Raw genomic sequence first — 17,377 nt, forward strand, 5'->3', positions numbered from 1 at the left:
TTTACTTGGGACCCAGATTGAAGGCTGTGATTTAAAGATTTTGTATAGTTACAGAGTGCATTTTTTATCACTTTTTGTTTTGTTAGTATTTATCTATTCTTCCTTTTACACTTCTTAACTTTCTCTCAGATAAAGTGTAATGTATCTTTCATCGCATCTTGTCTGAAACTTAAATTAGATGATATCTCCAGTTGTAAATGCAACATTTTGTTTGGTTTTAGTTGGAGGAGTTTGTGAAAAAATATTCATTCTTTTATAATTTGATGGACTTAAAATTTCTTAAAGCTTTATTTTATTTTTTTATAAATTTATTTATATATTTTAAAATTTTTGGCTGTGTTGGGTCTCTGTTGCTGCGCGCAGGCTTTCTGTAGCTGTGGCGAGCGGGGGCTACACTTCGTTGTGCGTGGGCTTCTCATTGCGGTGGCTTCTCTTGTTGAGGAGCACGGGCTCTAGGTGTGTGGGCTTCAGTAGTTGTGGCTCGCGGGCTCTAGAGCGCAGGCTCAGTAGTTGTGGCTCGCGGGCTCTAGAGCGCAGGCTCAGTAGTTGTGGTACACGGACTTAGTTGCTCCACGGCATGTGGGATCTTCCTGGACCAGGGTTTGAACCCATGTGCCCTGCACTGGCAGGTAGATTCTTAACCGCTGTGCCAGCAGGGAAGTCCATAAAGCTTTACTATTTGAAAAGTGAACGATTGTTCTCATGATCATGTATAGCACTGCTTTTTAAAAGACACCTTACCTAGATTATTGAACGTTCTTGCAGATTTTCTTTGCAGTATTTCTTGGTCCTGTCTCCTCTATTTCCACTGTCACAGTTTCTTCTTACATGTAGATAATTAATTCTTGCTTGTTGCTATGTCTTTTAGCTAGAAGTCTTATTTTCTTAGTCTTGTTTCATCCATCCTATAGGTGGCTACTTGAATAACCTTAAACTATTTTTATCACATGTTTACTGTCCCCAAATAAGCATTTATTCTGCTGTTTGTTCACTCTGTAGAGTCTAATTTCTCTCACTGTCATTTAGTGTCCCCATCCCAGTGTAACACATACTCTGTCCTGGGTAAGATTTGTGATAAGACACTTGTATTGGTTGGTGCTTATAAATTTGAGCTCTGAAGTCAGGTCAGGTTTGAGCCCTGTCTCCATCACTTGTCTACTTATTTACTGTTTAGCATCAGTTCTCTCCATAGATGGGAATAATATTGGTCTGTCTCTTGGGTTCATGTGACGGTTAAGTAAGATACTCATGCTACTATAATTAATATGTAATTGTCATATTATAAGCATTTAATACATATTGGGTTTATCATTTTTACTGGATCAACTCATGTATGACACATATATATATATATATTATAAATTTATTTATTTATTTATTTTTTGGCCGTGTTGGGTCTTCATTTCTGTGCGAGGGCTTTATCTAGTTGCGGCGAGCAGGTGCCACTCTTCATCGCGGTGCGCGGGCCTCTCACTGTCGCGGCCTCTCGTTGCGGAGCGCAGGCTCAGTAGCTGTGGCTCATGGGCCTAGTTGCTCCGCGGCATGTGGGATCTTCCCAGACCAGGGCTCGAACCCGTGTCCCCTGCATTGGCAGGCAGATTCTCAACCACTGCGCCACCAGCGAAGCCCGACACTTATATTTTTGACTGAGAACATTGCTCATTGAGAGATTTCACTGACCATACAGATTGTTTGTATTTCTTTATCCTGTGAAAGAGTAGAATGAAAAGAAAGATTTCACTTAATAGTTATAACATTATAGAATTTTGAAATTGAGGAATCTTTGAGAAGCTCTAGTCAATCTGTCATTTTTTAAAGAGAGAAAATAGACCCTGAAAGATTGTGATTCAGTAAATTAGTGGCCGAGTTAGTATTAGAATCCAAATTCTATATATACTAGTACCATATTATGTTGTATTTGTACCTAGCACATTTGAGAATTGAATTAATGTGATTATGAGTCTCTGTCTCTGAAGAATAGCTTATCTCTATGTGTTCATTGTTTGTTCCTATATTCCCTTTCTACAACTCATTTACGGCTCATTCATGGATCCAAAAAGCATTTATTGAACATCTGTGTGCAGAGCAGCTTTTTACTTAAAGTTACATTTGTCCTACCTCTGCATAAGAAGTTTGGCAATGTGTTAGAATTTTAAGCTCCTTTTAAACTCTTTTTAAATTAAGCTAAACTTTTTTTATTGTAAAAAATATTTAATCCAAATTTTAAACTGTTTTGATTTCGGTTTGTTATTTTTAGTATTTGAGTTATCATCTAGAAGGAGCTTTTGAAGGACATATCCATGGGTTTCATGAAATGTGGTAGTACATAAATGGGGATAATATTTAAATTATCTATCAAAAATCAAAGCCATGGTATGCCATTTCAACAGAGTGGTAGGTTTATACTTTGCTTGAAGGAGAATGGAATATTCATGTTTTGTCATTATGTGGGAGCTAAATGAATCCCATGTGATGGAAGATACCAGAAGGGGAGAAAGATAATCAGCTAGAGGAGTAGGCACTACAGGTCATTTTTCAGTCATCTTATATTGAGAAATAAATAAAAGATGAGAAATCAGGTGGAACAAGATTATGGAGAAGTATGTAACCAGCCTGACTTGCTGCTTTAGTAGAAACTGTCTAACTAGGTTTTCTGGTTGAACTGGACATTGTTGACAAATTGCTAATCTAACAGCTGTTTATTAACTATTTCAAGTGGAGAGGATTAGAAATGATCCTAAAGTCAGTTCCATTGAATGAAGAATCTGACTTTGAAAATAATGGATAAAATATTTTTGTAGTACTGTACAATCGTTTTTTTTTTTGCGGTACACGGGCCCCTCACTGTTGTGGCCTCCCCCGCCGCGGAGCACAGGCTCCGGACTCGCAGGGTCAGCGGCCACGGCCCACGGGCCCAGCCGCTGCGCGGCATGTGGGATCCTCCCGGACCGGACCGGGGCACGAACCCGTGTCCCCTGCATTGGCAGGCGGACTCTCAACCACTGCGCCACCAGGGAAGCCCCCTGTACAATCTTTATGCAGTTAGAGTATTTTTGATGATTGCTTTTGTGGGTAGAAAGTAAAAGTATAAATGAAATATTATGACATTGTTAAGTGCCTATTTTGACTGTCTTTAGAATTCATTTTGGTTTACAGTTGTTTACAAATTGATACCAGATAAAGATTCATAATATAGAGTCTACTTTATGATTCATCGTCTAAAATACTGCAGTGGGATGTGTGAATGAGAGTAATTAGGTGGTTCAACAAGAAGTACCTAATTCTTATTCACAATTTAGGTATGACCTTTAATAATGTAGGGTCATAGCTAATGAGACACTTTTTTTTTTTTTTTGGCGGTACGTGGGCCTCTCACTTTTGTGGCCTCTCCCGTTGCGGAGCAGAGGCTTCGGACGCGCAGGCTCAGCGGCCATGGCTCACGGGCGCAGCCGCTCCGCGGCATGTGGGATCTTCCCGGACCGGGGCACGAACCCGTGTCCCCTGCATCGGCAGGCGGACTCTCAACCACTGCGCCACCAGGGAAGCCCTGGCACTTTTTATTTAATCTCAGAAATCTCTTTGTCTACAGTACTTGTTGATATTGCTTGACTGTTGTATTTCTTTTTCTCAGAATATGGTCCCTACCTCTGTAGTTGGAATGGTGTTCTTATACAGGCACGCACACCGAACTGTGTGTGTGCGTGTGTGTGTAAAATGTTACATATCTGAGAAGGAGATTAAGTTGAAATGTGTTCTTATAGAATGGTGAGGACCTTCCCCTCCTCCCTCCCCATTCCCCTACTCTGCCCTGAGAACACTGGAAGCCAACCTTATACTGCCAAAGCAGGAGGTTGGAGGATTCCTCTGTGTCAAAAGTGATCAGATAAAAGGAAAAAATGGAATCCTCATGATAGCCAAGTTCCTGCCTTATCATCCTAGAGTGCAGTACTCGGTCTGCTCACTCACACAGTTCATCTGATCATCTTTTTCGTGTCTTATTCTTAGATATAAATGTACAGCCAAAGGTTCCCTTACTTGAGGAAAACGTCAAGCATGAAAGGCAGAGACCAGAGAAAATAGCAAGAAAGAACTCAGATTACAGAGACAGTGCAGGCAGGTGAAGAAAATAACAACGTCAAACACCCTATTTATTTATATTCTCAAGAGAAAAGATGCTGTAGTAAAAAATAAAATTTTTTAAAAAGAGAGAAGATACTACATTCATGTAAAATAAGAACAAGATGTAGAGGGAAAAAAAAAGAGAAAGAAAAATGCAGCAAACAGAAAAGAGCTCATGGGAATTGAAATTTTAATAGAAGAGTTAGAAGATGAAGTTGAGGAAATCTCCCAGAAAATAGAGCTAAAGACAAGAGATGTAAATGCAAGAGGAAAAAGAAAACAGATCAAAAGAGAATTAGACAGTCTAGCAAGGCCCGTATCTAAATAATAGGTATACAAGAAAAAGAACAGAGAAAAATCAAAGGAAGATTACTGCAAGAAAACTTCCCAGGGACTTCCCTGGTGGCACAGTGGTTAAGAATCCACCTGCCAATGCAGGGGACACGGGTTCGATCCCTTGTCCGGGAAGATCCCACATGCCGCAGAGCAGCTAAGCCCGTGTGCCACAACTACTGAGACTGTGCTCTAGAGCCCGTGAACCACAACTACTGAGCCCATGTGCCACAACTACTGAAGCCCACGTGCCTAGAGCCCGTGCTCTGCAACAAGAGAAGCCACAGCAGTGAGAAGCCCGCACACCACAATGAAGAGTAGCCCCTGCTTGCCACAACTAGAGAAAGCCTGCATGCAGCAAGGAAGACCCAACACAGCCAAAAATAAATTTATTTAAAAAGAAAAAGAAAACTTCCCAGAACTGAAGGACATACATCTATAAATGTAAAAGACTTAGCAATTATCAGTTCATACAATTAAGAAAAAAAAAAACCTACTCCAAGATACAATATTGTAAAATTTCAGAACACATCATGAGAAGCATCTGGAAGCTTCCTGAGGAGGATATATAGGTGACTGTGAAAGACTGCAGATCAGAATGGTGCCAGGCTTCTTAAGAGAAGATGATGAGGAAAGGCCTTCAAAATTCTGATGGAACATACTTTCCTGCCTGGAATTCTATACTGAGCCAAACTCAGTTACTAAGTATGAGTAAATGAAGATATTTTTAGACAATGCAAGGGATTTTTTAAAAAGTGTACTTCCCATGCCTCCTTCTCAGGAAGCTACTGGAGGAAATACCCCACTAAAAAGAGAAAATCAAGAAAAGAAGTGAGATCAAGGAAACAGGGGGTCCAACACGAAGAGTGATAAGGGAATTCCCAGGATAAGTTAAAGGGAAATTCCATGACCATAGTTTTGTACCAGGCCTAGAGAACAAGCAGTCTGAATTGGAACTTGATGGAGGATTGTATGAAGTATATTTTTAAGAAAGAAATTAAAGGACTTCCCTGGTGGCGCAGTGGTTAGGAATCTGCCTGCCCATGCAGGGGACATGGGTTCGATCCTGGTCCGGAAAGATCTGACATGCCGCGGAACAACTAAGCCCATGTGCCACAACTACTGAGCCTGTGATCTAGAGCCCACGAGCCACAACTACTGAGCCCGTGTGCCACAACTACTGAAGCCCATGCGCCTAGAGCCCATGCTCCGCAGCAAGAGAAGCCACCACAATAAGAAGTCCGCACACTGCAACCAAGAGTAGCCCCTGCTAGCCGCAACTAGAGAAAGGCCATGCGCAGCAACGAAGACCCAACGCAGCCAAAAATAAAATTAAAAAAAAAAAAGAAATTAAAACAGATTTACCTGATATATTTGAATATGTTGAGAGGAAAGTTAACACTAGCAATTTAAAGATGAATTAACCGTAGTTACACAGAAAATTAAGCAAATGCAAAAATGGTGCAGTTATTAACTAGAAGGAAAACAAGGTCATACAAAAAAACAGTAATAATGATGTACTTTTGGCTCGTCTGTGAATATTATTTACAGCCATAGTAATATTATAAACTCTAACAGTTGATTCAACCAAAAATGATGATGGGAAGTTGTAACAGATCTAAATCATTACCTTTTAATAGGAAGTCAATTTTTTTCCTAAAGGGAAAATATTTTAAATAACTAATAGACCTACTATATAGTAGAAATAGTGAAAAAAACGCCTGAAGAAATAGCTAAAAAGACTTGAAGGTAGTTGCCTTAGGGATGTGAAAAATGGGGACAGGGCAAGTGACATCTGTTTTTCTTGTAAAACTGTTCGACTTTTAAAACGGTGTACAGGTCTTTCTGATTGAAAAGATTCATTTAAAAAAGTTGACCCTCACAGAATGCTTTCTGTACAGAATATACACATTTCTCAGGCATTCTATCATTTGGGGTTGTAGAGTCAGCAGAATGCTATCCAAGGAGGCAATGATTTCTAGTAATAGCAGTGGTTGATGTTATCCTTAGTTATAAATATTCATTTTGTTGTAGCGCTAACAAATGGAGATTTTAAACACACGAAAGATTAAAATACATTGCATTTCAACATTTCATATTTAAGTGTTTAGTTTTCCTCTGTGTTGTCAACACTTTACATTGTGAATTGATTGCTCCATGCTTCTTTGAAGCTTTTTGGTTGAGAGATACTTCAGATGGTTGCGTTTCCTGCCCTCTTTTATTTGGTTTTTTAAATAGTGCATGCTTATTACAGTCCTTAAGATTATGCAGCAGCTGCTCCAATAATCGCAATAGATAGCACCTCAGCTTTCACTGTACCTGATTACAAGGTGCAATGGTTAATTTGAATCCAGATGTTTTCTTTTATCTTAACCACCAATTTTAAGCTAAAATGTTGAAGCTTGAAGTTGAGATTAAATATTAAATAAATTGATCTTTTAGAAGTTTTTCTCTTTCCTAATTAAAAGGCATGTGGTTTGTTTTTGCTAAAAGACACTAACATAGTGTAAAGGTACAACATTTGGAGTAAACTAGTTTTGTAACATTCAACAAATTTCTTAACCTTCCTAGGCCTCAGTTTTCCCATCTGTAAATTGAGGACAATACCTACCTTATAATTGTGATGATTAATTATGCATCCTGTGAAAATGAAAACAAAAATTATGCCTATGTCATTAACTTTTTTCTTTTGATCATCAAGCAAGAGATTTTATTTTATGCGAGTTGTCAATGTATTCTCCCATAGAAATAGAACAATAATACATCTGTGCTGCATTTAAATCCTTATACACATAGAGTTAGGACAAAAGCTGTCATAAGTTGATGGTAACCGCTGAGTTTCCGTTTTTGTTTTTGACTTAAGAGAATGGAGCTGAATTGAAATGGAAAGACATTCTTCTCTTTCTAAAAATTTATCGTGTTTTCTCTGTAAAACAAAATACATTTGACCAATGCCAACTTAAGTTTAGTTTTAACGTATAATCTTTGAAGCATAATTCATGTTATTTCTTTAAGAGCAGAAACTTACTTATTAATACAGTGCTTTTCTGTTGCAATCTCTGTTCCTTTTAAAATAAGTAAAAAAAAATCTTTAAAACTATTTTGTACTCTTAGGACAGTTTGGATAGTAAGGAGAAATTGTTATCCTGGCATTAGATTCTCATAGGAGCGCGAACCCTACTGTGAACTGCGCATGTGAGGGATCTAGGTCACGTGCTCCTTATGAGAATCTAATGCCCGATGATCTGAGGTGGAGCTGAGGCGGTGAGGCTAGTGCTGGGGAGCGGCTGCAAATACAGATTATCATGAGCAGACAGGTTTGACTCCACAGAGACCATAATAAATCAATGCACTTGAATCATTCTGAAACCATCATCCCCCCCCTCCCTGGTCCATGGAAAAATTGTCTTCCACGAAACCAGTCCCTGGTGTCAAAAAGGTTGGGGACTGTTGCCATAGAGGACCTCAGTCTGGTCATGGAATCATTTGTAAAAAAAAGAAAATTATAATACAGCAAGATAAGTGCTAAAATAAAGATATGAAAAATGGCCAGTAAGAGTAGTGAAAAGAGAATCATTTAGTTCTGCCAGGCCTAAAGGGCAAGGCTGACAAAATCTGGGCTTTGAGGAAACAAAGCATTCTCCAGGCCAGGGAAGGTAGGGGAAGGGCTCATATTTCTTTGGTTAACCCGCTATATTGCATATAAAGCTCTTTATACACTTGTTTTTCTCACTATTTTATTTTTCTTAATTGTTTTGTAATCTGCAAATAACTTCTAGATGATTGGCTTGAGATGGATATTATCCCAGGGAATGGTGGTAAATTAGGGAAGGCAGCTTAGCTTTTGTGGTATTTGGGATGAGGTGAGGGGATAAAATAGTTGTGCAAATAGAGAGTAAATGGTAACCTTACATGTGTCTTTCATCCTGACACCTCTCTGTCAGTGGTGGTAAAGTCAGGATTCTTCTGTTAATAGCTGTATGATCTTGTCTTCCCTTTGGATTTCATTTTCCTCAACTTTAAAATAGGAGAATTGGTGCGGGTATTTCCTGTTGGTAGTCTCTTAGTAGTTGGGGAGAAAGGAGAAATAAGTTTGGGAACGCAGAGTTAAAGTTAAATAGATTTCTTTACTTCAGCCGTATGCATTATGGCATGTGGATTGAATTCCTGGACTTTTTTGCCGCGTGGCTTGTGGGATCTTAGTTCCCCGATGAGGGATCGAGCCCAGGCCCTTGGCAGTGAAAGCACAGAGTCCGAACCATTGGGCTGCCAGGAAATTCGCAATTCCTGGACTTTTTAGCCTGGCTTTGCCAATAGAGTGTCAATAATATGTTTCCAGTGTCATCCTTTTCCTAATGGTTTAGTGGAAAGATCATGCATGGGCTTTAGAATTATACATAACTGGGTTTGAATCCTCATTGATACTTAGTAGCTATGTGGCCTTAGGTAAGTTGTTTAACCTTTCCTAACTAGTTTCTTCACATGTAAAGCAGGAAGGGTAACACCTTGTGGAGTTGTAAAGATTTAATGAAAACCCATATGAAAATATCAAATGTATCTGGTATATAATAGGTCAAAAAAAGGTATAGTTTAAGCCCTATAAATCCAAATCCCAAAGTCAGTATAGAATGTAACATAATGTTATTTGTATCCTGCCTACATCTGGTGCTTGAGGTGGACTGTTTATATGTTTCACATATACTTATATAATTTTCCCCTAAGAAAACAAATGTTCTTGAGGGCTCATTACCTTTTGCCGTCCACACAGCACTCAGTACTCTCCTGGAGACTTAGTAAGTGCTTGATAAATACCTGAAAATTTCACTATAACAATGGAATAAGGTGAGATGTGGTTCTACCTGATGTATACTTATTTTACATCTTTCATAACCCTAGGTAGAAGTTAGTGAATTTATGAATATTAATTTTAAATTTCTTTGGTTATATCAAATGATTAGATTTTAAGTTTGAAATAACTGGAATTGACTGTAAATGAACTGGCCTTTGTAAACAAAGCATAAGGATAAAGTGTTATAATAAAGTATCGTTTAATGTTGTAACATATTATTGGAATACTAATGTTTTACATTTTGTTTTGTCTCTAAGCAAATGGTTATGAGCCTTAGAGTTTCTGAACTCCAAGTACTGTTGGGCTACGCTGGGAGAAACAAGCACGGACGCAAACACGAACTTCTCACAAAAGCCCTGCATTTGCTAAAGGCTGGCTGCAGTCCTGCTGTACAAATGAAAATTAAAGAACTCTATAGGCGGAGGTTCCCCCAGAAAATCATGACGCCTGCGGACTTGTCCATCTCCAGCGTACATTCAAGTCCTATGCCAGCAACTTTGTCTCCATCTACCATTCCACAACTCACTTATGATGGTCACCCTGCATCATCACCGTTACTCCCTGTTTCTCTTCTGGGACCTAAACATGAACTGGAACTCCCACATCTTACATCAGCTCTTCACCCAGTCCATCCGGATATAAAACTTCAAAAATTACCATTTTATGATTTACTGGATGAACTGATAAAACCCACCAGTCTAGGTAAGATTATTCTGTAATGATTATTTGGTTGCTTTTGGAGGATACATTTTCATTTTTGAGTTTGAATTTGACCCAGATTATTATTCATAATAAAATTTATATTTGGTGGTAGGATCCAGATGGTAAAAAGGATCTTTCAATTTTAGACAAATCAAATATATAAAAGCTGTCTTTTAGACAGAAAAAAAGCATATTCAAGTCTTCCGTGATGGTTGCTGACACAGAAAATGTTAAAAACTTTCCAAGAATATAAACGTTTTTAAAGTGTAATATTTTAGATTGTTGATTACTATTTTATAATAACCCTTACAAAATTAAAATTAAAACCCAGTAATTAAAATCAGTCTCTGAATTCAGTTTTTAATTTTCAAGGGTTGATGACATCTAAAACAAATGACTATTTTTGATTATTTAAATGAGTAAATGGTTTAAATTTTTATAAAAGGAGAGTTGAGCTTTGATGTGTAGTATTTTAATTCCAGTTGACTTTTTCAAGTGGATATGTGTACCTTGCAGGTGCACACATGATTATATAATACTAATAAACACTTGAAATTTCATGTACTATGTTTTCCCATCATTTGATAAGTGCCTAGCCTATTAATAGAATTCGATGTATTAATCAACTTGAAATTTTAATTGCTATAATGCTACCTTACTTTATTTAAGGTAGAAGAAAATTGACCCTGTTGGGATCTCTGCTACCTTTGGTGTAATATATTTAAAATATCAGACTTCCAGATGCTGGTTTGTTGTTATAAATCAGCGGTTGGCAAACTACGGCTGGCAAGGGAAATCCAGCCTGCAGCCTGTTTTGGTGGATCTGAGCTAAGATTTTTTTTTTTTTTTAATATTCCTAAAGAGTTGTAAAATAAAACAAAAACAGAGAGAAGAATATGCAACAGAGACCATGTATGTCTGCAAAACCTAAAATATTTACTGTCTGGCTTTTACAGAAAAAGTTTGCCAACCCCTGTTACAAATCAGTAAACATTTCAGTTTGGGGGATTGGTGAGTGTTGAATTTTGAGAACATTTACAGAAATTCTTTGAACTGGGAAATGTTTGTTTTAAATTATTTTTAGCAGAATAACTGAATAAATTAAGATTATAGGAGTCATTTTCAAACAACATGAATTTTTTCACATGACTTTATTTTTTAAATAGCCATTAATAAGAAAACTTAACACTTGCTGAGAACCTACTGTAAGCTTTTAAAACTTATACATGCTCATTATAAAAAACGAAAGTGCCAAAGTCCCTTCTTGTTAGCAGTTCAGTATATATGCATATATAAGCAAGTTATGTTTCTTGTTTTTAAGAAGGAATTATATTGTATCAATACATAGTGTTCTGTGACTTGCCCCTACCCCTCTTTTGCCTTACTAATATAGACATTTCTTCTTGTCTGTCTTTCCCATTTTTAATTGAAGGCTATATATACACACACGTATATATAGTGTCTATGTGTACATGTGTGAGCATGTGTGTGTATATATATATGAGCTCATTTCTTATTAAAGACTGTGTATTATTTTATGTTCTAAATAAGTCCCCTATTAAAAGACGTATTTTCTAGTTTTTGGCTGCCAGACACATGCTATAGTGAACATCATCTGAAATTTGAAAGGAAAAAAATGTTGGTGGCTTTTATTTGATTTGATTCCCAGCTCTCAAATTTTCTTTGGGTCTTAGTAATTAACATATCTTCTTGTTTTCAGTTTCACTAAGATAAATTTCAAGTACCAGTGTGAATAGGTGATGTTTACATACGTATCTAAATTTTGATATGAAAAGTAGAAATGCAAACTGGACATACATTCTGGTTATATTGGATAATATTTTAAATATTAATAAAAATTGAGCATTTAAAATTATTTTTATTTTACTGAGGTACTTTGCTTAAATATATATGTTATGTGTTCATTTCTAATTGTCTACACTTTTCATGCCTTTGCAGTTTAACTTAATATATCATAATTTATATCTTATTGTTTTAATACTTCAGGGTACTTTATCCTTATGAACTTTTTAGTGTGTAATAATAGTGGGCAAACATCTGGGTTTTCCCTAAAAAGATATGAGAGGCAGGTAGTTCATAAGAAATTGTGTTGTCAAAGCTGCAGATAGTTTTTGCTATCTTTCTATAGTATTTTCTCCCTACTGACTGTTTTTAAAGAATAGTCAGTAAATTTTAAATAATTTTTCTGTCTTTACTCTTCATCTGAAAATTTATAGAATGCTTCAATGGGGTATTTTTGTGTAGTAGTTTAAGAGCAATGTCATAAAAGTTTTGCCCATGCTTGATAACCATTAAGGAAACCCTTGCATTTACAAAATTGACGGGTTGAAGTACTAAAATATTTCCCGTAAGATTTATTTAATTGGACTTTCTTTGTATTGTCAAGCCTCATTATTTGCACATGCTAGTGGATGAATGCCTGCTATCTCAGTAAATTCAAAATCACTACTCACAACAGTTTCACAGCCATTTATAGACATGCACAGAGCTGCAAAGAATTTGAGTTGGCTCATGTGTGCTTTCCCACCTGTGGTTGAACTAGGTGGTTCTTGCTTTCATGTTTTCTGCTGTCATATTGTAAACAAATGTCTGCTTTGCACTCTACTTAATGCCACATTTTTTGCATTTCTGTGCTTTTTGTTGGTGATTGCATTGTTTAAAATGGCCCCCAAGCATAGTGCTTAAGTTTTATCTAGTGTTCCTGTATGCACAAAGGCTGTGATGTGCATTATGGAGAAAATACATGTATTAGATCAGTTTTGTTCAGGCTTGAGTTACAGTGCTGTTGGCAATGAGCTTAGTGTGAATGAATCATCAATATATATCAAATAAGGTGTCTTTAAACAGAAGCACACATAAAACAAGGTTAGGTATTGATCAGTTGATGAAAATGTTGTGCTCAGAGGCTTGCAGGAACCTAACCCTGTATTTCTCCTAGGAGCAATGGTTCAGTATTCACTAACTCATTGTTTGTGGCAACTTTATAGAACACCAGTTTTCATGAATAAATCCACTGTTTGTGATATAAACACAAAATTAATAGGTGGTATGGAATTGCTTGGTGGTATGTAAATAGATTTCTGATTTCTCATTGTTATCATAGAACTAAAATAAAAGCAAATATTTTGGTTATGCGTAAAAAGATGACCAGAAAGTAATTTGTGGAAGTTTATTGATTCAGTAACTATTCAGGGGATGGAAGTACTCAGAGAATTTGAAAAAAGATTCTGAGTAATCTGCAAGAGTTGAGGATGAACATATTTTAAGGCCCTGTTAAGTAAAAAAAAAAAAAAAAATTGAAAAAAGGAATCTATAAGATTTTTAACATTGTTAAAAGACTATCTCTGTACTTCGTTAAATGAAATGACTACTGCATCATGGAATTCAGTTTTCTAAGGGATTACTTTCGCCAGTAGATTATTTGTTTTAAGTTTAGGAAAACAATATTCTCTGAAAAGTTAAATGGTTTTCAGCATTCTCTTTCTTAGTATACATATTGAATACATTTAAAATCATTACAAGCTCTTAAGAGTTTAGTTTGGACCTGTACTTAGCTAGTTCATCACACTTAATCACTTGAGTCCAGAATGTGGTGGTTAAATTTAATTTTTCATTTTCTCCCCTTCCATTTTATCTGTAAGCAGTAGATTTAAACAGAGTTTAAGGTGTTCTAGTGTAAGCTGAATGTTTGTATGCGTGGTTCATGTTTCTAACTAAAATCAAAACAATAGTTTTGGTATTCCCCCGTTTTATTAGATAATTCTTATCCATTTTTATAATCATCTTGTTATTATTTCTTTAACAATAAGTAATTTTAAGGTCTTTATTCATTTTGGAACACACATTAAAGGGAATTCTTTTCATTAATTGGGAGATGAAGTAAAGGTGGTTGTAAAGTAAAATGCTTGATTTACTGTGTATTTTTGTCTGTCAGTATTAAAATCCTGTTTGTTCTATGAGTCCCATTTCAAATGCTTTTAAAAACCTTTTCCATTAATCTTTCTAAGATGCCCCCCTTATATCTGTCTGTTCTTCCCCCATCCAAATCAATTTCACTTTCCTGCATGCTCTTAACATTTTGTTGTTGTTAGTTCCTCAAAATCAGCTCTGCTGCATTCATCTGTATATTCCCATAATATACAGAGCTATGAACCTCTTATGTGGTAACCACAGTAAACAATTATTAGCTCTCCAATTTATTTAAATACAATAAAGTCTGTTTTAATGTTTTTTGCAAAGTATTTGGATGCTACATACTGAAGAATCTGAAACACTGTGACATTTTATTGGTCATGGATGTCATTCTTCAGTTTGTCATGAAACAAGTCACTTATATTTTTTGTCTTTCTCTTTCTTTTAAGTCTTTTTTAAAATTAACTTTTATTGGAGTATAGTTGATTTAAAATGTTGTGTTTCTGCTGTACAGCAAAGTGAATCAGTTATACATATATCCGCTCTTTTTTAGATCCTTTTCCCATATAGGTCATTACAGAGTATTGAGTAGAGTTCCCTGTGCTATACAGTAGGTTCTTATCTATTTTATATATAGTAATGTATATATGTCAATCCCAGTCTCGCGATTTATCCCTCCCTCCCTCTTTTTTTACGTCTTGGAAGATGGTTTCTATTTAAGTTTTAATGTTTGTCAAACAATCTTTTCCGTTAAACACCACCAATATCTCTTCTCTGGGTTACATATTTGATTTTCCTGAGTTCTGTTACAAGTAGTTATAATTTAATTTGATGTAGGACGGTGTATTGGTATTTCCTAGGGATGTCCAACATCCTAGGTGTATAGGGTTTATATTTTCAGTATTTTAGAAAGCTAGGTCAGTCTGTTTCCTTTTTAAAGTAGAACATTTGTATATAGAAAATTATAATTATTTTAGGCTTGGGAAGATGTATGAATAATTTATAGAAAAGATTTGAATTAATATATATGTTTTATATATATGCACTTGGGTTTTTTGCCTTAGGAAACAAGGCAGCAGATGCTTCAGCACTCCTAAATAGTTAAAACGATCCATCTTGTTTTGTGCAGTGTGGGTAAGGTTTCTGCTACATCTTAATAACATTGGTTACCAGTGTTTTCTGCCAAGGGCTCGACTGGCATTGGATTAGATTTCACAGTTTCCTTCTCTTCTCATTTTTTATAATTGAGTTTGCCTTCCTCCACATGCCTAATAGCCAGTGCCTAAAGATCAGGTGATGCAAATTCAAGGACACAGACTCTGATAAGTATTGGGAAGGGCATTCAGAGGTTTTATGATTTACTCTACTCTGCTTTTAGAAGATGTGCCTTCTAACAATTCAACACAAGCTGTGCTCTTCTGTACTTGAATTTTAGGAAATCAAAAGCACTATTTTTTTCTGTAGGCAGGTTTCTTCCCTAGGAACTTTTCTTCCTAATTTGGCAGCACTGGTTTCTTTTCTTTTCTTTTTTAAGAGATGTAGAGATTATTTATTTATTTATTTTAAACTTTGGCTAATTTATTGCTTGTGCATTTTAATTACATTTGTTGTTGTATACAACAGTATGAGCATAAACTAGTGTCCATTAAGTATTATAAATTGCTATTTTATTTATCTTTATTTTTAAAATTTTTATTGAAATATAGTTGATTTACAGTGTTGTGTTAGTTTCAGGTACATAGTAAAGTGATTTAGTTATACACACATATATATAAATATATATTCTTTTTTTACATTCTCTTCAATTATATGTTATTACAAGATGCTGAGTATAGTTCCCTGCGCTATACAGTATGTCCTTGTTAGTTATCTATTTTATGTATAGTAGTGTGTATATTTTAATCCCAGACTCCTAATTTATCCCTCTCCCCTCCTCCCCTTGGCAACCATTAGTTTGTTTTCTATGTTTGAGAGTCCGTTTCTGTTTTGTAGATAAGTTCATTTGTATCCTTTTTTTTAGATTCCTCATGTAAGTGATATCATATGACATTTGTCTTCCTCTGTCTGGCTTACTTCACTTAGTGTGATAATCTCTAGGTCCATCCATGTTGTTGCAAATGGCATTATTTCATTCTCTTTTATGGCTGAGTAATACTCCATTGTGTATATTTACCACATCTTCTTTATCCATTCATCTTTGATGGACAGTTAGGTTGCTAGCCATTGCAGTAAACAGTGCTGCAATGAACATTGGGGTGCATTTATCTTTTTGAATTATGGTTTTCTCCAGATATATGCCCAGGAGTGGGATTGCTGGATAATATGGTAGCTCTATTATTAGTTTTTTAAGGAACCTCCTTGCTATTCTCCATAGCGGCTATATCAATTTACATTCCCACCAACAGTGAAGGAAGCTTCCTTTTTCTCCACACTCTCTCCAGCATTTATTATTTGTAGATTTTTTGATGATGGCCATTCTGACCAATGTGAGGTGATACCTCATTGTAGTTTTGATTTGCATTTCTCTAATAATTAGCGATATTGAGCATCTTTTCATGTGCCTCCTGGCCATCTGTTTGTCTTTTTTGGAGAAATGTCTTTTTAGGTCTTCTGCCCATTTTTTGATTGGGTTGTTTGTTTTTTTTTTTTGCTGTTGAGCTGTATGAGCTGTTTGTATATTTCGGAGATTAATCCCTTGTCAGTCGCATCGTTTGCAAATATTTTCTCCCATTCTGTAGATTGCCTTTTTAAAATTCCTTTATTTTATTTTTGGCTGCGTTGGGTCTTCATTGCTGCACGTGGGGTCTCTCTAGTTGCGGTGAGCAGGGGCTGCTCTTTGTTGCGGTGCACAGGCTTCTCAGTGGGATGGCTTCTCTTGTTGCGGAGCACAGGCTCCAGGTGCACAGGCTTCAGTAGTTGTGGCTCACAGGTTCTAGAGTGCAGGCTCAGTAGTTGTGGCGCATGGGCTTTGTTGCTCCGTGGCAACAAAGGTGGGATCCCCCTGGACTAGGGCTCGAACCCGTGTCCCCTGCATTGGCAGGCGGATTCTCAACCACTGCACCACCAGGGAAGCCTGTCTTTTTGTTTTGTTTATGGTTTCCTTTGCTGTGCAAAAGCTGGTAAGTTTCATTAGGTCCCATTTGTTTATTTTTGTTTTTATTTCCATTACTCTAGGAGACGGATCCAAAAAGATATTGCTGTAATTTATGTCAGAGAGTGTTCTGCCTATGTTTTCCTCTAGGAGTTTTATAGTATCAGGTCTTACATTTAGGTCTTTAATCCATTTTGAGTTTATTTTTGTGTATGGTGTTAGAGAATATTGTAATTTCATTCTTTTACATGTAGCTGTCCAGTGTTTCCAGTACTACTTATTGAAGAGACTGTCTTTTCTGCATTGTATATTCTTGCCTCCTTTGTTGTGGATTAATTGACTGTGTGTGT

At 36.4% G+C, this 17,377-nt stretch overlaps 1 protein-coding gene across 1 annotated transcript in view; it reads left to right on the forward strand.

Moving 5' to 3' along the window:
* PIAS1 (protein inhibitor of activated STAT 1) overlaps positions 1–17,377 on the forward strand; it is a gene marked incomplete at its 5' end in the record, with an annotated part of 118,818 nt that overhangs the window by 17,014 nt on the left and 84,427 nt on the right. Inside the window, one exon of the mRNA XM_082846250.1 lies at positions 9,559–10,003. Coding sequence (XP_082702376.1) covers positions 9,559–10,003 — 445 coding nt within the window. The remainder of the gene's footprint in view (positions 1–9,558; positions 10,004–17,377) is intronic.

Source organism: Leucopleurus acutus (genome assembly GCF_964270905.1).
Source record: "Leucopleurus acutus genome assembly, chromosome: 1".
In the NCBI taxonomy this organism is placed as follows: Eukaryota; Metazoa; Chordata; class Mammalia; order Artiodactyla; family Delphinidae; genus Leucopleurus; species Leucopleurus acutus.